General features: G+C 43.2%; 1 protein-coding gene across 2 annotated transcripts in view; it reads left to right on the top strand.

Moving 5' to 3' along the window:
* TMEM181 (transmembrane protein 181) overlaps nt 1–22,099 on the top strand; it is a 155,226-nt gene that overhangs the window by 57,261 nt on the left and 75,866 nt on the right. For both annotated transcript variants that reach the window (XM_068231847.1, XM_068231848.1), the window contains exons 4-7: nt 5,139–5,229; nt 5,489–5,610; nt 7,973–8,092; nt 18,232–18,312. In XM_068231847.1, coding sequence (XP_068087948.1) covers nt 5,139–5,229; nt 5,489–5,610; nt 7,973–8,092; nt 18,232–18,312 — 414 coding nt within the window. The remainder of the gene's footprint in view (nt 1–5,138; nt 5,230–5,488; nt 5,611–7,972; nt 8,093–18,231; nt 18,313–22,099) is intronic.

Here is a 22,099-nt window from a genome sequence, read left to right as displayed (position 1 = left end):
AAGGGGGTTGTGTTTATAATGTGAGTTATGAAACGAAGCACTGTGAACCTAGCCTAAAGACACACATGCACATCTTCCTTAACCACTTAACGACCGCCTAACGCCGATAGGCGTCGGCAGGTCGTTAGTGGTATAGCATGGAAACAGCCATTTCATGCCAGTTCACGGAGGGTGTCTCCGTGAACAGTCTGCGAGCCGTTCACGGAGGGTGTCTCCGTGAACAGTCTGCGAGCCGCCGAAGAAATCCCCACTGTTTACATCATACGGCGCTGCTGCGCAGCAGCGCTGTAAAAGAGATCGGCGATCCCCGGCCTCTGATTGGCCGGGGATCGCCGGCATCTGATAGGCTGAAGCCTATCCTAAGCAGCGCAGGACGGATATCCGTCCTGCGCAGCCCACAGGCAAAGGTAGAGGGAGGGAAGGGGATGGAGGGTGGAAATCGCGGAGGAGCCCCCCCCCCCCCCCCCCGCTACACCCAGCAAGCCGGCGGCGATCAGACCCCCCCAGCAGGACTTCCCACTGGTGGGGAAAAAAGGGGGGGGGGGGGAGAAGTCTGATCGCCCTGGCACAATCACGATCTGTGCAGTGGGCTGGAGAGCCCGCTCAGCACAGATCACCGCAGCAGAGCCTGGTCCTTAAGTGGTTAAGCCTCGTACACACACCTGAGACGGCCGATAATGACCCCCTCAGCGGATAGGCGTGTGCAGAGAGGCCCCCAACCAGTGAAGGCTGCTCAGCAAGCGATCGGCCTAGTAGATCAACTTGGCCAAAATGTAGCCAACTTCTTTGAAGATGCCGCGCGGCATCACTGCAACATTGTCCTTCCTGCATAGCAACAGAATGCTTTGTCAGCTGCACAGCTGACACTGTCAGACTAATGTCTGTACAGGCCGGTCCAGTGATATCGCCCAAGGGGTTAGGGTCCCGATCCCCAAGAAGCCACATCAGTTGTTAGGTGTGTACTCACCTAAAAGTGAGTCTGAAGTGTAAAGGACAACTGTAGTGAGAGGTACTGTATATGGAGGCAGCCATATTTATTTCCTTTTAAGCAGTACCAGTTGCCTGGCTATCCTGCTGGTGGATTTGTCTGCAGTAGTGTTTGAATCAGACCGAAAGCCTTCTCTGGCCTGATTGCTCCGTCGTCATCCTCCGTCGCCTCTTCGTCTGCCTGCAACTGGCCCCAGAAAGTCCGCCAGTCAGCACAGGTGAAGTCCGGCCAGGCACACTCCCCCTTCTTGCTCCTGTCACCAGGAGCGTTCTGCGCCTTTGCAGGACACTCCCGGCAACATGAACGCAGAGGGCTTTCCGGGGCCAATTGCGGATGAGCGGGAAGTCAGAGGGGGCGTCGGAGCGATCAGCCTGGAGGGGACTGGAGGAAGCCCCAGGTATTTATATTTTATTGTTTTAGCCCCATCTCACATTTCATTTAAGATAACAAGTTTAGGTTACTGACAATTTTGACCCTTAAAGGAGTTATCAGGGAAATTACCTAAAATGAGCTTTACTCACCTGAGGCTTTCTCCAGCCCCTTGCAGCAGATTGTCTGACGCTGACCGCTCTGCTCCCTGCCGCTGTCCCGGTCTCGCCGCCCGGTATTAAGTTACTGCGGCTGCGCGCGGCGCCGCTATCAATCATCGCCACACGGGACGCGGCAAACTGCTCAGTAGTTCTGAAAACCCAGCATGCACTGCAACTTCCTTTGTCTGGCAGATGTACCAAATAAGAGCCAGGGTACCTGAGGAATGATGTTCTATTGGAAAAGAAAAGTAAGCTTGTTTTTGAACTTTTGGATTGCCTGGTAAACCACATTTTTACTTATCAGATAAAAATAGAGAATTGATTTTAGATTTTATGCCTGACAGTTACTGTTTAAGCTATGTTAAATATATTCTCTGACTTTACCTGTTTAAAATGATGCTGCATATACCTTTTTTATTTGATCACTTGTTGGGTATGCAGTGGATCACTATCCCCACCATGAACATCTGTATTGATCAGTGCTAAGCAATGGCAATCAAGTGCATCTATACAGCATTGGTGTTTTGAACTGTCACCCTAGGAACCACATCTGATTGCTTATGGGCAGCAGACACTAAACGTATAAACGCATCTTAAAGCATGGTATGGGTGACTCCTTTTACCTCCTTTTTGTAACTTTAAATTTCTTTTCTAACATTTACTGAATGATATTTGCTATAGCATCCATTATTTACTTTGAGCTGGGCGCATATGTGTGCACATACTGGAACTGGCAGAAGTGGCTTTCATTTCTGGACATGAATTTAACGTCTAGCAACCTAGAGAAGCAATTAATGTTGAATTTGGAAGGTTGGGAGCAACCCGCAGCGGCACTGATTCAAAGGTGTTTTTTGGACTAGTGAAACTTAAAGGAACATTACTGTATATAAAGGAATACCAAGGTGAAAATAAACTGATTAAATAAACAATTGTATCTATCCTCCCACTCCTAAAAATAACTTCTTAAGATATCACAGTTTTATTTTATGTTTAAATCTTCTTTTAAAGAGAACCCGAGGTGGGATTTAATTATGTTAGTGGGGCACAGAGGCTGGTTGTGCACACTAACACCAGCTTTCGTTGCCCCATGGTGTGCCTCCAGGTGCGCCGCTCCCCCGCCTCCTCTGTATCGGTGCTACCCGCCCGCGTCCCTTCCCTCCCGCTGATTGGAGGAGGCGTGGGAGCGGCGCTAACACAGCGCATAGGTAAACATTGTGCTGGCAACACGCTGCGTGTCGCTAGCACTGCGGGGGATATAGCGGTGCGCAGAGGGGTCCTGGAGGCACACCATGGGGCAACGGAGGCTGGTGTTAGTGTGCACAACCAGCCTCTGTGCCCCGCTAACATAATTAAATCCCACCTCGGGTTCTCTGTAAGTTTTTAATAGTTCATAGTCTCTGCTCAATGTCTTCGAAGTATGATAGAACTAGAATCTATGAACTATTGACCCTTTGTATCACTTCACTGCCCTTATGCTGGGAATACACGGGTCATTTTTTTCGCTCTATTCTCCGCTCGATCGATTTTTGACGATCAATTCTCCACACGATTCTCGTATCTTACACTCGTTTTTCTTATCTTTTTCCATTCACCTCTATATCAGCAATCGAGCGGCAAAACGATCGAACAAGGTATCGGACATGTCGGAAATGATCTATCTAACCATCTATCTGCTGCAAAAACGACCCCGTGTATTCCCAGCATTAGAAGCTTTTCTCTTTGAGGAACTAGTTTATATGTCTGTAGCTCCTTATCAGTGTGAGTTGTGCTGTAGTCCTACTGGAGAGAAACTGACACTTGCATACCTTATTGTTAACTCTTTCAGGCAGTGAAAGGGGGGAAAAAAGGAACAAAGCCTAATTATTTGTACGCTGAGCACTGTACATACATATGTTAATCTTGTCTGTTTATTTTCACCTCAGTATTTCTATATTATATTGAATTGCTTGTTTTTACAATATTCATTTAGAAATTTAGTCAAGGTTCTCTATTGTAAAATCTTACCTTACTCTGATTTACTTAAACTTCTCAGAGATGCCGGCTACTTTACTGCTGGCAAGGTGCAGCTACAGTTTTAATTTAGAATCCATTTAGAAGTTTGCAATTTACTTCAGTGTCCTTACCCTGTGGCTGCATTATTTAATGTATTTGTGGAGAGTGCACCACCAGTTTGTTACTAAATGAGGCACATGTGGTATCATTTTAACCTTGACGAGTTGTAGAATACATCTTGGTGGGTCCTAAAGCTTGGACACGCATCGCATAAAAAATCGGTGGGGACCAACTCAATCCAACAAATTAATTTTCAAAATTATGATCAAATTTGGTTCTTCGGATCTGGCGGTCTTAGATACAAATAGAACACACACCCAGGCCTAGATATCGAATTGATCACCACGTTTTTTGAATGCTTTTGCTCTGTAGGACTCACTACCCCTCTTCCCTCCCTCCCCATCCTTTTTTTTTCTCTACGCCCTTTTTTTTTTTCTCCTCCCTTTTCTTTCTTTTCTTCCCACCCCTCTGGGCACAGGGTGGATACACTGAGTAGATGGGAAATTTTCCTTTTCCCTTCTCCTCCTCAATCCCTTTCAGGTCTACAGGTCTGCAGCCCTGCTTGCTGCTGGACTTACTAGGATCATTGGATGTTTGTTTGTTTCTGTTATGTAGTTTTACCATATATGACTGTCACTCTGACCTGAGCTCCCCAGTACATGATGCCTCGCGCTGCTGGGTAGCCCTCAGTTTCACAATTCTTGATGACCTGTTCTTGAGCTCCCCTGGGTGGGATGCACTTCCTCCTCATACGTTCATTGTTGATGCTTTTCTTGTTTGTTGTAATTACAATTAATTAAAAATATTGAAACCAAAATTATGAACAAATTAGGGAAAATTTTAGCAAAAGTACAAGAGACATATGTGGTAACATTTCAACCGTGATAGTAGTAGAATTGTTTAAATAGTTTTAGGGTTGAGGTCCATGTCTTGTGTATTCTTTTTAGTCACAAACTGAATCAAAGACAATAAAATGTTTGCATATTTTGTACCAAAATAAGACTTGTAAAATGAAAACAAAGTGACAGAATATGAAAGAAACCAAATATACTGTTAGCTTAGGAACCTGGCTTTTTAAATATGTATGCCATGAGGGTATATAACTATTATTTTTGCAACTAAGGTCTTATCATCAATAGTGTACAATAACAAAGCGAAAAGCAGAAAAAGACACCATTATTTCCAAATACAATCTTACATTGAGCTAGGAACATAATCTAAACATTGTTATAACCAGGATGAATAAGCAAATAAAATTTGTGAGTTTAACTTATAGTTAGCACCTTTTATTGTAAAGCTATAATGGATGTAAATGGAGAAATAGTGTTTTTTTTTCTTCTGGTTTTCGCTGCATTTCCCTTTAAAATGCATTGAAAATTAAGGTAATTACTAAACAAAATTATCATACACTAAAAGCTTAATTTGTCCTAAAAAAACCAACAATATATAGATCATTTAGGTGTGATTAGTAGTAATAAAGTTATTGGCGAATGAATGAGAGAAGTGCTGATATGTGAAAATTTGTTTGGTCCTGAATTGGTTAAAGTAGCGATTTTTCTTTCTTCCAGGTCGGGCTTTACCATCTGGAATCTCCAATCTTGTCTACATACAACCAGCAGCTGTGGCTAACATGCAGAATCGAATTAGACAAATCCGATGGTAGGTGGTTAAGGGAGAGATAGAGAATACATGGAGTACTAGTACCTAATGCAGCAGTGCAAGTATAACGTTATTGAGCTCCTTTTTTTTTTTTTTTTTTTTCTTCGTTCTTGTAAATATTTACCATGACACTGCGGTAGATAAATAGCTCGCACAATATGACTATAGAATTTTTATTGACAATGTGTGATATTTTCTTACATGGCTGCCTTTGTTTTTACTATACTGTCTCATGAATATCTGTTTATTTCCCATGCAGATAGCAGCATTCAAAGCAACTTAACCATATATGTGAAAATTCATGGTGTAGCAGAAGACGCGACTGTGTCCTATATTGATAATAAAGAACACAATCGTACCAGAGTAATTAGTTGTGCACAGGTAAAATGTTTGTTTTAGCAATAAAGTACAGCTTCATGGGACATTAAGTTTTGATAATGCATTTATCTTCACAAGGGTATTTTGTGTTCTTAATCTTTTACTAGCAATGACTGTCCACTCTTGAAAGCTGCAGGGCCCAGCTGGGCGACTTTAGTAAAATGGTTGCTGTTATGTTCTTTGTTTGGTGTCACTTGTGTAAATGGCTTTACATTAAAGTGAACCCAGCATTTGCATCTCAATAGCACTTTAAAATGCATGCACAAGAATGTGCCTCATTGCTTAAAAAAATGACTACTTTTTACAATTCAGTGTTTGTCAGAGGCTTTTATTACTCTACTTCCATGGCATGCCTTCCACAGAGGAGACAGATAAGGACTGCTGTAACTAGCAGTAGCAATGAGCAAACAAAAGCTTTCATCAGCAGGGAAGTTATGAGATAAGACACTGTACTTCAAACAGTTTAGGGCCAATTTTCCCTAGTTCTGCATCAGTTCTGCATCATATTTTCTGCATCCAGATTTCTGGATGTGGCTATTTAGCGCCTGTTTCCACTATACGCTGATTCTGAATGCACAAAACCTGACTCCAATAAAGGTCTATGGGCCTGTTTCCACTAAGGGCCTATTTCCACTACACGTGGATTCTGGATGCAGACAACTGACTCAAATGAATGCCTATGGGAAATCTGCATCAGAAAAATTGCATTTAGTGGAAACAGGCTTATAGACATCCATTGGAGTCAGTTTTTCTGCATCCAGAATCCATGTGTAGTGGAAACAGGCCCTAAACATGATTTTTCTGATGCAGAAAAATTATGGAAGGCATGTTGCAGATTTCTGCATCAGATTCTGAATGCAGAAAAACTCACTCCCATACAATGAACACGTCAGTGGAAACAGGCCCATAGACATTCATTGGTAACGATGCATGATGCAGAAATCTGCAAATCGCGTTTAGTGGAAACAAGCTCATATGCTTTCATTGGAGTCAGTTCTTCCGCATCCAGAATTCGCGTGTAGTGGAACCAGGTGCTAAATAACCACCTTCAGAAATCTGGATGCAGAAAAACTGATGCGGAGCCGATGCAGGACTAGTGGAAATTTGCCATTAGAGAAGTCAAACTTGATTACCTTCACACCGTTCCCTGGATAAATAAGAGAAAGGGGTGGCAGCTCCTATAGCTATTAGAAAGTCAGTACAAACAGCAGAAGAAAAAGCTGCTTGGATCCCTTCAAAAGAGGAGCTGTCAGCCATGCCATTTTGAAGCCAATCCTGATGTCCTTTGCTCACTTACTCTCCTCTGCCAGATTGTGTATACATTGGCCGCCCACCTCCTAGTCTTCAGGCACTCCTACCCAGCTATGCAATAGAAAGTGCATTGTCTCAGCATGAGAAATATTGGCCAATCAGAGAGGAACAGAGGTGTGGAGGGGGAAAACAGGAGGGAAAGGCTTCAGCCAATCAGGCTGCATTAGTTAAGCCTGAGAGAAAAGTAAAGCAGCAAAAAGACAACCCAGCATGCCCTGCAACTTATTTTGTGCGGCAATGTAGCAAATAAGACTCGGGTAAACTGGGGAATGATCATTTATCAACAAGAAAAGTAATAGTGATTTTTTTAACTTTTGGATTGCCTATTTAGCATCCTTATTACTTGTTTACCAGATAAAAATAAAGAATAGCTTTTTGATTTTATACCCAACAGTTACACTTTAAGAGGGTAGGCTTTTGCAGTGTAATGCACAATCAGTCTTATGTGAAATCTGCAGCACATCTGAATCACACAGCTATGGGTCTCTGACACCACAAAACCCAAAATATCTGCATGACAGCTAGTAAACGTGCCTTTTCTCAAAATAGATAAATCGGGGTGGCAGCTCCATAGTCCTCTAAAATTAGGAACTCTAATGGTGGGAATACATGCTACGTTTTTTGCAAAGAATCGTTCCGATAGATGCCTTCGATGATAAAATTCTGACGTGTCCAATTCTCAGCTCGATTCTGTTCCGCTCGATTTCATATAGAAGTGAATGGAAAAAGATAAGAAAAACAAAGATAAGATAAAAGAATCAAGCAGAGAATCAAATGGCTAATAGATCGCGCGGAGAATTGAACGCGAAAAACGTGATGTATTCCCAGCATTAGTTTTGTTGATGGGAGCTCCCATGTGTCTCTGTACAGATCCAGTTACTGAATGTTCAAGGACGTATAAGAAAGTAGTCTAGCAGAATAACTTCCTCGTCTTTAGATCAATTTGTGTTGTAAGATTACCTTGTGGGTAGGCTATGTTTTGAACAACTTTGATGCAGTTATTCCCTACTGACGAAATCACTTTTTTTTTTTTTTTTTTTTTAATCTATTACAGAAATGTGGTGAAATTATAGTGGTTCATTTGGGTTATTTGAACTATACAAGATACAAGCTTCTCGTCCAATTTAAAAATTTAAACCAGCTGAGATACACGATTACAGCAGTTACATTTGCAGTAAGTATATTACAGGTCTGATACTAATTGTCTCTCAACCTATTCTTGTGATCTTTAATGTGTATACTTAGCCTTTGTGCTCACGGTAGGTGACTTTGTTAGTGAACCTGCCTATTGCAGAGGGCTAAGCCCAGCCCCTAACCAAGAAACGGTACATAACCTATTGCCTATTATCCAGAGCCAGAATGGGGGTAAGTGGACATAGCTCCAGTGGCCCCATAACTGCTGTTTTAAGTGAAATGTTAAGAATATTAGAGTAATGTGCATGCTCTTAAGTCATGAAGTAAAGGACCATTGCAGCGAAAAAGTGAGCAGTTAAAATCTAACACAACCAACAGTTTTTGGACTAGTCCATCTCCTCATGGGGTATTATCTGTTTTTAAAAGCATTTTGTGAATGGCAGTTGCCAAGTCTAACTGCCAAAATAGCAAGATACCAGCCATCCTCCCTACTTACTCGCACACTATTTTGGAAGTTAGACTTTGTAAATGCTTTTCTGGAAATGCTTTTAAAAAACGAACAAAACCTTGAAAATACAACATGAGGAGATGGACTAGTACAAAACATGATGGTCGTGACAGATTTTAACTGCTTAATATTTTAGCTGCACTGGTCCTTGAAAACGTAAAACTTGAATTTTGTGACGGCAGATTGACTGGAAATTTCCAGTCTGATCATTTCCTGTAATCTGATGAGAAAATTGCATTGTGTGCACCAGGCATTAAAGGGAACCTGTGCTGAGTAAAAGTATTTAAAATAAACACATGATGTAGCTGCAATTGAATATTACATACTTGCTTCACTGTCAGTTCCTCTCAGAAGCTCACCATTTTCTTCTTACAGTGATCCCTTCCAGTTCTGACAAGATTTTGTCAGAACTGAAATATACCAGTTTCTGTCAGTTATATATCAGCTGCTGTCAGTTACAACTGAATGTGCAAGGTAATGTCCATGCTTACCTATGGTTTAAGAGGGCAATAAGACAGTTTAACAGTGTGATGCCCAGGAAGCAGTTATGGGGTAATGACCATTTTCAACATTGAGGACAGAGAATTCCATTGATCAGTGAACAAACAAGATGCAGGAGAGGAGAAAGAGATTGATGAGTAGACTACACAGGAGGTACGTATAATAAGTTAGTTTATGTTGACTTTTAATTTTCAGTTCAGGTTCTCTTTAACACCCTTGGCATTATTCTTTCCAGATTTTAGGGTCTAAATGCGGTGCAATTTTTTTTGCACCCTTTCAGACCCTAAAACCTCAAAAACAATAATACTGCCATGGAGATCTGCAATAATCCCAGCATTCACTCACCTCCTTGGCTCCAGCGCTGCGTTTGCAATCTCCAGGTTAAGGTTCCTATGAACATCAAACTTTTGATGGCTGAAACAACTGTTATCTATTATCCTCTGGTGCTATCTATTTATGGAGAACCTGTCCTGAATCAGAACTGAGATGTCAGTGCTCCTCACCAGTACGATTTTCCTCACTATGTAAATAGTAGCTTAAAGGTGCCCATTAACGGTACAAATGTGATCTTTCGATGTGATTTTTTTTTTTTTTACGATCGAATTATATAGAAAATGCACTTTTTATAAAGGCAATCGATAAAGAACGATTTTTTGGTCGCTTGGTAAATAGGATAAAATTGATCCGAAAGTTGGATTTTATGATCGAATTTGAAGAATCGTTCATGTAAACGATAATTGCCTTCCGATTAGTTACAATCGTTTAAATCTCATCGACAGATCGCATTTAATAAAAAATTGTACCATTAATGGGCACCTTTAGGCTTCCTGCACACTGCGTGCGATTCTGATTTTAATCGGTTTTTACATCCGATTCCGATTTTTAATCGTTATTGCATGCTGCGTTTTTTTCCTCCATTTTTCTGTTGATTGCATACAGGGAAAATCTGAATAGCAAATCAGAATCGCAAAACTGATTTGCAGTGTGCGCGGAGCCTTAGACAGTTAATACAACTGTACAGTCAGCAGTGTGATACACCCCCTTCCCCACTTTTCAGCACAGACAAGTAAACAATAGTTATGAAAAGCAGCTCTACACTATTTAACCTTCCTGGCGGTAACCCCGAACGTAGTTCGGGGTAAGCCGCGCAGGAGGTTTTCTCAGGCCCTGCTGGGCCGATTTGAATAATTTTTTTTTTTTTGCTGAACGCACTTCGATCGCCGCCGCCCCGCGCTCGATCGCCGCTATCCGCGTCGCAACACAGCCCCCCCCCCCCCTAGACCCCTGCGCTGCCTGGCCTATTAGCGCCAGGCAGCAGCAAGGGGTGGATCGGGACTCCCTTAGACGTCCATGACGTCGGTGACGTCATCCCGCCCCGTCGCCATGGCGACGGGGGAAGCCCTCCAGGAAATCCCGTTCTTTGAACGGGATTTCCTGATCGCCTATCGCCGGAGGCGATCGGCGGGGCTGGGGGGATGCCGCTGAGCAGCGGCTATCATGTAGCGAGCCCTCGGCTCGCTACATGATATATAAAAAAAAAAAAAATGTATTGGGGACAGCCGTGCGTGGGGAGAAGGAGGGGGGGAGGGGGGAATCACTTGTGTGCTGAGTTGTGCGGCCCTGCAGCGAGGCCTTAAAGCTGCAGTGGCCTATTTGACTAAAAAAGGCCTGATCTTTAGGGGGGTTTAATACTGCGGTCCTCAACTGGTTAAGGAGGTGGAGTTGATTAAGGGTTAACCACTTCCCGACCGCCGCATGTACAAATGGCGGCCGGGAAGTGGATACCGCAAGGACCGCCGCATGTACAATTGGCGGCGGTCCTTGTATGGGCATGGGTGGAGCGATCGCGTCATTCGTGACGCGATCAGCCACCGGCGCCTGGCTCCGCCCACCTGGCGCTGTAACCCGCTGGCCGTTCGGAAGCGCCGGCGGGTTACTAGCACCCGGATCGCCGCATTCAAAGTTTATAATACACTTTGTAATGTATACAAAGTGTATTATACAGGCTGCCTCCTGCCCTGGTGGTCCCAGTGTCCGAGGGACTGCCAGGGCAGGCTGCAGCCACCCTAGTCTGCACCCAAGCACACTGATTTCCCCCCCCCTGCCCCCTGATCGCCCACAGCACCCCTCAGACCCCCCCCTGCCCACCCCCCAGACCACTGTTTGCACCCAATCACCCCCCTAATCACTCATCAATCACTCCCTGTCTGTAAACGCTATTTTTTTTTATTCCCTAAACTGCCCCCTGCTCCCTCCTGATCACCCCCCCCACCCCTCAGATTCTCCCCAGACCCCCCCCCTGTGTACTGTATGCATCTATCCCCCTGATCACCTGTCAATCACCCGTCAATCACCCATCAATCACCCCCTGTCACTGCCACCCATCAATCAGCCCCTAACCTGCCCCTTGCGGGCAATCTGATCACCCACCCACACCAATAGATCGCCCGCAGATCCGACGTCAGATCACCTCCCAAGTGCAGTGTTTACATCTGTTCTCTACCCTAAACACCCACTAATTACCCATCAATCACCCATCAATCACCCCCTATCACCCCCTGTCACTGCTACCCATCATATTAGACCCCTATCTGCCCACTAGGGCACTCAATCACGCCCTCAGACCCCAGCCCTGATCACCTCGCCAGTGCATTGCTTGCATCTATTCCCCCCTCTAATCACACCTTGAGACACCCATCAATCACCTCCTGTCACCCCCTAGCACACCTACCCATCAGATCAGGCCCTAATTTGCCCCGTGTGGGCTCCTGATCACTCGGCCAAACCCTCAGATCCCCCTCAGACCCCCTTCCGATCACCTCCCCAGTGCATTGATAGCATCTATTTTCCCCTCTAACCACCCCCTGAGACACCCATCAATCACCTCCTGTCACCCCCCTAGCACCCCTATCCATCAGATCAGACCCAATACAACCTGTAATCTAAAAGGACACCCTGCTTATGACCGGTTCCACAAAATTCGCCCCCTCATAGACCACCTGTCATCAAAATTTGCAGATGCTTATACCCCTGAACAGTCATTTTGAGACATTTGGTTTCCAGACTACTCACGGTTTTGGGCCCTTAAAATGCCAGGGTGGCATAGGAACCCCACAAGTGACCCCATTTTAGAAAAAGGACACCCCAAGGTATTCTGTTAGGTGTATGACGAGTTCATAGATTTTATTGTTTGTCAAAAATAAGCAGAAATTGATTTTTATTGGTTTTTTTTCACAAAGTGTCATTTTTCACTAACTTGTGACAAAAAATAAAATCTTCTATGAACTCGCCATACACCTAACGGAATACCTTGGGGTGTCTTCTTTCTAAAATGGGGTCACTTGTGGGGTTCCTATACTGCCATGGCATTTTAGGGGCCCTAAACCGTGAGGAGTAGTCTAGAAAACAAATGCCTCAAAATGACCTGTGAATAGGACGTTGGGCCCCTTAGCGCACCTAGGCTGCAAAAAAGTGTCACATGTGGTATCGCCGTACTCAGGAGAAGTAGTATAATGTGTTTGATTTTTTTTTTACGCACAATTGTCCATTTACAGAGATATTTCTCCCACTCAGCATGGGTATGTGTAAAAATACTCCCCAAAACATATTATACTACTTCTCCTGAGTACGGCGATACCACATGTGTGGCACTTTTTTGCACCCTAACTGCGCTAAGGGGCCCAAAGTCCAATGAGTACCTTTAGAATTGCACAGGTCATTTTGGTGAGTTGTTGAGTTGGTATGGTGAGTTTATAGAAGATTTTATTTTTTGTCACAAGTTAGTGGAAAATAACACTTTGTGAAAAAAAACATTTAACCACTTGCCGACCGCGCACTCATAACGCGCGTCGGCAAAGTGGCAGCTGCAGGACCAGCGACGCAGTATTGCGTCGCCAGCTGCAGGCTGATTAATCAGGAAGCAGCCGCTCGTGCGAGCGGCTGCTTCCTGTCAATTCACGGCGGGGGGCTCCGTGAATAGCCTGCGGGCCGCCGATGGCGGCTCGCAGGCTTAATGTAAACACAAGCGGAAATAATCTGCTTTGTTTACATTTGTACGGCGCTGCTGCGCAGCAGCGCCGTAAGGCAGATCGGCGATCCCCGGCCAATCAGCGGCCGGGGATCGCCGCCATGTGACCGGAGACAGCCTGTCACTGGCTGCACAGGACGGATAGCGTCCTGTGCAGCCCGGCTTACCAGGGGGGGCCAGGTAGGAGAGGGAGGGGGAGGATTTCGCCGCGGAGGGGGGCTTTGAGGTGCCCCCCCACAACACCCGCAGGCAGGAGCGATCAGACCCCCCCAGCACATCATCCCCCTAGTGGGGAAAAAAGGGGGGCGATCTGGTCGCTCTGCCTGCACGCTGATCTGTGCTGGGGGCTGCAGAGCCCACCCAGCACAGATCAGCTACAACAGCGCTGGTCCTTAAGGGTGGGTCCTCAAGTGGTTAAAATCAATTTCCGCTAACTTGTGACAAAAAAAAAAAAAATCTTCTATAAACTCACCATACTCCTAACGGAATACCTTGGGGTGTCTTCTTTCTAAAATGGGGTCATTAGTGGGGTTCCTATACTGCCCTGGCATTTTAGGGGCCCTAAACCTTGAGGAGTAGTCTTGAAACAAAAATGACCTGTGAAATCCTAAAGGTACTCATTGGACTTTGGGCCCCTTAGCACAGTTAGGGTGTAAAAAAGTGCCACACATGTGGTATCGCCGTACTCAGGAGAAGTAGTATAATGTGTTTTGGGGTGTATTTTTACACATACCCATGCTGGGTGGGAGAAATATCTCTGTAAATGGACATATGTGTGTAAAAAAAAAAAATCAAACTATTGTCATTTACAGAGATATTTCTCCCACCCAGCATGGGTATGTGTAAAAATACACCCCAAAACACATTATACTACTTCTCCTGAGTACGGCGATACCACATGTGTGGCACTTTTTTGCAGCCTAACTGCGCTAAGGGGCCCAAAGTCCAATGAGCACCTTTAGGCTTTACAGGGGTGCTTACAATTAGGCACCCCCCAAAATGCCAGGACAGTAAACACACCGCACAAATGACCCCATTTTGGAAAGTAGACACTTCAAGGTATTCAGAGAGGGGCATGGTGAGTCCGTGGCAGATTTTATTTATTTTTTTGTTAGCAGAAATGGAAACTCACTATGCCTCTCAGTGAATACTTTGGGATATCTTCTTTCCAAAATGGGGTCATTTGGGGGGTATTTATACTATCCTGGAATTCTAGCCCCTCATGAAACATGACAGGTGGTCAGAAAAGTCATAGATGTTTATTTTTTTTATCAAAAACATGTTTGTCCACATTTTTCGTGCTGCATGTATACAGAAATTTTACTTTATTTGAAAAATGTCAGCACACAAAGTTAAAAAAAATAAAAATGTTTTGCCAAAATTCATGTCTTTTTTGGTTAATATAATAAAAAGTAAAAAACGCAGCAGCAATCAACTAGCACCAAAAGAAAGCTTTATTAGTGACAAGAAAAGGAGTCAATATTCATTTAGGTGGAAGGGTTGTATGAGTGAGCAATAAACCGTGAAAGCTGCAGTGGTCTGAATGGAAAAAAAGGGTCTGGTCCTTAATGGGGGTAAAGCCCGCGGTCCTCAAGTGGTTAAAGTGAACCTCCGGCCTAAAAATCGACTCAGCAGCACTGAAAAGGCTTGGTGTTTCTTTAACAGTTTCACAGCTTCAGAACTTGGTTTCTCTTATACAAGCCTCATTTTTAGCTGCACAGAAGAAAACTGCCCGGGCTTTTTTCCCCTGATGCTGTGCAAAGCGTGATGGGATTTCTGATGATGTTCTCGTTCTGCTGTTTTGGTGCAATTTTTTTTTTTTTTTTTTTTTTTTTTTACACATTTTGAATTTGACATTTGAAGCCTAGCGTGTGCAGCTGGGAGGGGTAATCAGGACACAGGACAGTTGGTACTGTGTCTCCTGCTCCTTGTCACCTCCTTTCAACCAAAAAGATGGCTGCCCCCATGACAAAGATGGCAGCCCCCATGAATCACAAGCATTTGCCTGTTCTTTTAAAACAGGGTGGGTAAGACATTATATTACCTATCTATTCTAATTAACATAACTAATGTAGCTTGATGACAGTTGTTTGTTTAGGCTGAAGTTCCCCTTTAAGGAAGGGAAGGGTTAGGGTAAGGATTCAGAGGGGGGAGAGGTTAAGGGTTAAAGAGAACCTGAATTGAAAATAAAAAGTCAAAATTACCATACACAGGTCATACTTACCTTCTATGTCAGTGATGGCAGTGATGGCAAGTCCCATAAAACACTGCAATACTCTGACATCTCTAAGCATAACTCGGGGAGGCAAAGGCATGAAGGGATTTGTAGTTTTTTCAAAGCTGGAGTGCCAAGGTTAGTCATCACTGTTCTATGTAGTCTACTACTCAATCTCTTTCTCCTCATCTGCTTCCCAATTGTCCACTGTGATCAATAGATTTCTCCATCCTCCATTTTAAAAAAGGCCATTACCCCCTAACGGCTTCCTGGTCAGCACACAGTTAAACTGTAATATCACCCACTTGAGCCATGGTGAAACATGGAGATTACCTTGCACATTCAGTTGTAACTGACAGCTGCTGATATATAACTGACAGCAACTGGTATAATTCAGTTCTGACAAAATATTGTCAGAACTGGAAGGGATCACTGTAAGAAGAAAATGGTGAGCCTCTGAGAGGAACGGACGGTGAGATTAGTATGTAATATTCATTTGCAGCTACGACATGTGTTTATTTTAAATAATTTTCCTCGCTTCAAGGTTCCCTTTAAGGAGTGGGGGCGGTTAAGGCTAAAGTTAGGAGTTGAGAGGGTTAGGGGTTAAGGGAGGAGGTTAAAGAGGAACTCCAGTGAAAATAATTTAATAAAAAAAGTGCTTCATTTTTACAATAATTATGTATAAATGATTTAGTCAGTGTTTGCTCATTGTAAAATCTTTCCTCTCCCAGATTCACATTCTGACATGTATTACATGGTGACATTGTTACTGTGGGCAAGTTATGTAGCTGTTTCTAGCTGCTCTGGCTGTTACAGACAGCTTTAAACAGTCATTTCCTGTCTGTGAACATTGTTACATTGTGGCAGTTTGCCCAGAGTACCGCGTATTCAGAGCCTCTTGTGGGAGGGGTTTCAGCACAAAATTAGTCACACAGCGCCCCCTGATGGTCTGTTTGTGAAAATCATTCTATTTCTCATGTAAAAGGGGGTATCAGCTACTGATTGGGATAAAGTTCAATTCTTGGTTGGAGTTTCTCTTTAAGGAGGAGGGAGGTTAAGGTTAGGACGTAAGTAGGGGAAGGGGGATGGTTAAGGAGGGGAGTTAAGGGTTAATGTCAGGTGTTAAGGATGGTGGAGGTGAAGGATTACTAAAAAACTATTGTTTTTCCTGTGTTTTTAGTTATGTACTGTAATTTATTATCTAAGTAAATGTGTTCATTCTGCACCTGATAGCCCTCTATTGAAAAGCGATTCCGGACTGTAATCTGAGACACTGATGCTGAAACATTGGATACACTGGATATATTGGATACAGGGATTGAAACATTGTATACACTTGTTTACGCTAAAGGCATTGTAACTTTTTCTGAGTGTGTTTCCATCTGTGCGATTCTTTCTGCTTTTTATCAGCACATCAATGTTACAGATTGATACATGTTGCTGAAAAGCAGACAGAAGCGCACAGATGCAACTAGGCCGCCTGGAAGAGGCATAATACGCAATTACCTATTAATAATTAGAGTTCCTCTTTTAACTTCTCAACCAGTATTCCACAGTCCTTTTCCAAGGCTATTGGTCCCAACTCTATTCCATTTAGTTTATATGGTGCTATGCCATATGCATAACTTTCTTATCATTAATGTTTATTACATTTCTGAAAACATGTATACAACATACAATCCTTAGTTGAGCTGTTCATTGACATCCGTTTACAGAGAAGTAGTGGCTATATGTCATACAAGAAAGTTTTATATTGCAAAATATTAGATATGTATTCATCAAAAAACATCCATGATATTAACAGCAATAACTGCATTTCCTTTTAGAAATACGTAGAGCCTTATGGAAAAGTCCAAATACACATAATAGTGTGCTAATATGTATTACTTTATGTTTGACATTAAATTGAATCTGCCATTCGCCTGTCCATATAACTTGTAATTGGCATTCAGTGTTTTTCTTTTGTTTTTTTTACTATCCTGCTTTGTTGTTAAGTCTGCATAGTTGTTATTCTGTTTAAAAATGGTAACATTACATTCTGTTCCATCTACTCGGTCATTTACAAATAAATTGGAGAACTGGACCAATTTGCTGACCATTATGGGACCATACTACCAAGGGTTCCCTATTTTGAGTATGACCAATTTGCAGTTTATCCCTTGTCCAGTTCTCTGGCAATGTACATACACTCTTCCCTAGTCCCTGTATCCTCAACTTCTGCTTCAGGCTTTTGTACGGAACAGTATAAAAACCCATTGACAGTAAAATCTGTTACTCTCCCTATATTGAAATTTGCATTCACTACTATACAAACTGAGTAAATTGGTCAGGACGGACCTATCTTTAATAAACCTACATTGATTGTAAAGCTATCCATACATCACTCCATAGGGCCAGATTCACCATAAGATAGATCACTCTCTATTGCCTGGCCACACGCTGCACCTCAATTTCCAATACATTTCAGCATAAAATCTATTTGGAATCGTCCTGCTGCCACCCTGTGCCAGATCACTCCTAAATTGTAACAATCACACTACCCAAATTGACTAATAGCTGTAGAGTTTGAATATTTTGCAAGTCAGTGTACATTTTGAATGTTAAGAGATTTTTGTGCTCATGACTAGGGGGAAATGTCTCAATAGGCCTTTGTAAATCACAGCACAGATAATTTGTGAAAGCTAAAGGTCACCATACAATCTTGATTATACAATCTTATCTTATAAATAATACTTCAAACAAATGCATTTGGTAGGCTCTCTCATAGTACTTTGAAGTTACAAGATTGTACGGTAAAGGGTCAGCTTTAGTTTTTGGTGCATTTTGTATTAATATTTCTTTCAGGTATTTCTTTAAAGTAGCGTACATTATGTATTTACAGAAATGTGAATTGTAACAGTTGCTTACAGATGTATATTTTATTTCTAGTGGAAAACTTACAATCCAACTTTTTCACAAGTGGAAATCTGGTTTCGTTTTGTGTTTGTGGTACTCACATTTATGGTGACGGTGAGTGAATAAGGCTTTGCATAAAATATCAATGTAAATAAAAACTAGCTGCATCTTTAAAGAGTCTTCAAAACAGTCCAATAAAGATAATGCCGATTTTATTAATTCTATGCAATGTGAGTAGAATATATATAGTGTGGCAACAAATTTTATAGATGGATAGAGAGATTATTTGTTTCCACATGGTACTCTTCATTAGTGCCTACACTATGCATTTCTCCATCTTTTTTTGCATATCTAATTTTTTTACACATAAGTTGTCTTTCAAGATGATCATTGTGGGGCTTGGTATTATTATTATATATTGTATTTATGAAGCGCCAACATTTTACACAGCGCTGCACAATAGATAAGTAGGTTAACATACAAGGTAGGACATACAGTTAGTCCCCAACTTACGAACACCTGACTTATGAATGACCGCCAATATAAATGGCATTAATTCTGTGATTTGGTAGGAACAAGTCAAAAATATTTTTTTTTTGTTCAACATAATAACCTTTTAAGGAAACAAAAAACATTATTTTACTTCAGCTTATAGAACTCCTGCATTGTCTACTTCCTGCTTTTATGGTATCAGACAAAGAGTTAACATCTTGCATTTACATATTAGCTATGTCTGCCAAGACTGACTAATTTCTGTGCTGACACAGCTGAGATCAAATTACACTTGTGATTACTTGAAGATGAGAGGGAATTAGACACGCTCTTCTCTCTAAATACATACAGGTTGCATTTCTTTAATGTTTTCCTGGTGTCCTGTGCAAGAGTTAATGTCCATTTTAAGAGGAAGAATTACTTCCCAACTCCAGACAGCGGTAAGATAAATCCATAGCTTTAACTATTCACCCTTCAGAGGTTACATAATGGCCTTTCTTACTATGCATGAGTGGCTAGATAGTATAATGGTTAAGAGCTCTGCCTCTGACACAGGAGACCTGGGTTTGAACCTTTGCTCTTCCTGTTCTGTAAGCCAGCACCTATTCAGTAGGAGACCTTGGGCAAGACTTCCTAACACTGCTACTGTCTATAGAGCGCATCCTAGTGGCTGTAGCTCTTGCGCTTTAAGTCTGCCAGGAGAAAAGCACGATATAGATGTTGTGTTGTCTTGTCTTTCTTGATTCTTTAAAAAGTTAAATAAAAATTATATACTTCCTGTTGTGAACATGTTATGTAAGTGTCCATGCCATTTTCATTTAAAGAAGACTTGTATACAGGGCTGTGGAGTCGGTCCAAAAATCATCCAACCAGGGCTCATGAGGCTGGGTGAAACATTTGCCTCAGGTGGCATTTCTGGGGGGGTGGCACCCGCCTGTCTATGGGTGCGGGAGGCCGCCCGCCGAGCTGGAGGGGCAGCGGGCAGAAAGGGGGTATTGGGCCTAGCGGTAGGGAGGGGGGTCGGACCCCCTTCCCTCGCCTGGGTCCCCCGATCTGCGCTCCCTTCCAGCTTTAAAAAGTGAAGTACCAGCTCTATGGTTAAGAGGCAACGGGCGGGGATCACTCACCTTTTCCGCGTTCCAGCGTGCGCTCCACTGACGTCACTTCCTGCAACACCGCCCACTGTATTGTAACGTCAGTGAAGCGCACGATGGAACGCGAAAAAGATGAGTGATCCCCGCCCGTTGCCTCTTAATCATAGAGCTGGTACTTCACTTTTTAAAGCTGGAGGGGAGCGCAGATCGGGGGACCCAGGCGAGGGAGGGGGGGTCCGACCCCCCTCCCCACCGCTAGGCCCAATACCCCCTTCCTGCCCGCTACCCCTCCAGCTGGCCCTGCATCCAACTCCTCAGTTTATGAAACCAACAAATCCGACTCTAGGTACCCAAAATTGCTCAGACACCTCAACTCCGACTCTGACTCCACTGCCCTGCTTGTATAAATGAAATGTTTTCATTTAAAAGTAAAAAAAAAAAGAAAAAGTTAACCTACAAACCATTATCAAACGCATGACTTTTTTCAATACAGTATTAATAGTAATTGTAGTTGCATCATTCCGATAGTAGCTACATCCACACAGTGGCGTAGCTAAGGAGCTGAGGGCCCCGATGCAAGTTTTACATTGGGGCCCCCCAAGCACTCTATACATAACAATATATACGGCGCACCAAAACCTGCCAATGGCAACTACAGTGTCAGAGGTGCAAGAAGGGGACAGGGAACAGCTAGTTAATGATTACCACTATTCAAAGTATCTATAGAATTGATTATTATGAGCACATGATCAATAGAGAGCTAATACTGTAGTTGAGGGAGGGCCCTTCGGGGCCCCTCTGGCCCAAGGGCCCCGATGCGGTCGCTACCTCTGCACCCCCTATTGCTACGCCTCTGCATCCACATCAGTCACAGTAAATGTGGCTACTGAATACTTTCAAACTCCACCTCATATCATGTTGCAAGTGCTATGCCTTTCCATAGGGAGCACACTTGTCCTTGAAAATTTGCATGCGTTTTCCAGCACTCTGCATTCGCAGCTTTTAATCCCATTTTTTACCGTGCAATTTTTCGTGTTGGTTTGCAATTTTTTGGGATGGTACTAAAATACATTGTAATTGTAAATCAAATGTGCAAAAAAAAAAAATTCATCCAATTCAGTGTGGGGGTGGGTGGAGTGCAAACAGTATGTAGATAAACGTGCAGAAATCTTCGATCAGGCCATTGACTTTAATGACTAGTGAGGCAGAGCAATTTTTTCCCCATGCAGCAAAATGTGCAGCAATCAAATAATGATGCTCCCTTATCAAAGCTCTTTGAACTCTCCTAGAGCTATCTGTCTGACAAAAAAAAAACAACTAGAAAATAAAAATTCCTAAGTCCTCCTCTCTTCCCCAAGCCCAGAGTTTAAAGGACCACTATCGTGAAATTTATAAAAAAAATAAAACAAAAAAAACTTATCCTGAAGAGAATGCTAGTAGAAGGGATAGTAAAGGGTTAAGAAAAAAAAAATCGCACTGCTGTAAACACATTCATGACAGGGTGAATGTGACAGCTCTTACCGATGGAGGACAGCTCGTATCTGCCTGGCTAAGATCAAGAGACTGTACTGCGGGCTGCTAATGACATTTCAGCTAGTAGTAAAACTGTCTCTTGATCTTAAGAGGCCCACACACCTAACGATTTTCCCGCCGATATACGGCCGATTCGATCACAGTGATCGAATCGGCTGTGAAATCGCCGCGCACACCGTTGACAGAACGATTTCCGTCCGAAATCGATTGTTCCCGTTGATCCATCCGTGCGGAAGATTTTTCTCGATCGCCGGCGGGTCGGGAGTGCGTCAATAGCGGCGTTCGAACGACCGACGCAATACAGCGGGTATACATTACCTGTTCCGGCCGGCGCGAGTCCCCTGGTCTCTGCTGTCTTCTTCTCCGCTCTGGTCTGGTCTGGTCTCCGGCATGCTTCACTTCTTCCTGCCCGGCAGGAAGTTTAAACAGTAGAGGGCGCTCTACTGTTTAAACTTCTTGCCCGGCAGGAAGAAGTGAAGCATGCCGGAGACCAGACCAGAGCGGAGAAGAAGACAGCAGATTAACGGTTTTAGGCTGAAATCGGTTCACAATCTGTTTGCAGTAAGGCCGCCATACAATCCCTCTCTGATCAGATTCGATCAGAGAGGGATCTATCTGTTGGTCGAATCTGATGGCAAATCGACCAGTGTATGGCCACCTTTAGACAGGCAGATACGACCTGTCCTTTGTCAGTAAGAGCCGTCACATTCATGCTGTCATGAATGTGTAAACAGCAGTGTGATTGAGTTTTTAAACTACAGTCCTGGCCAAAAGTTTTGAGA

Source organism: Hyperolius riggenbachi, chromosome 4 (assembly GCF_040937935.1).
Source record: "Hyperolius riggenbachi isolate aHypRig1 chromosome 4, aHypRig1.pri, whole genome shotgun sequence".
NCBI classification, from domain to species: domain Eukaryota; kingdom Metazoa; phylum Chordata; class Amphibia; order Anura; family Hyperoliidae; genus Hyperolius; species Hyperolius riggenbachi.
The sequence above is the reverse complement of the archived record's forward strand: the minus strand, read 5'-3'. Positions and strand labels throughout refer to the sequence as shown.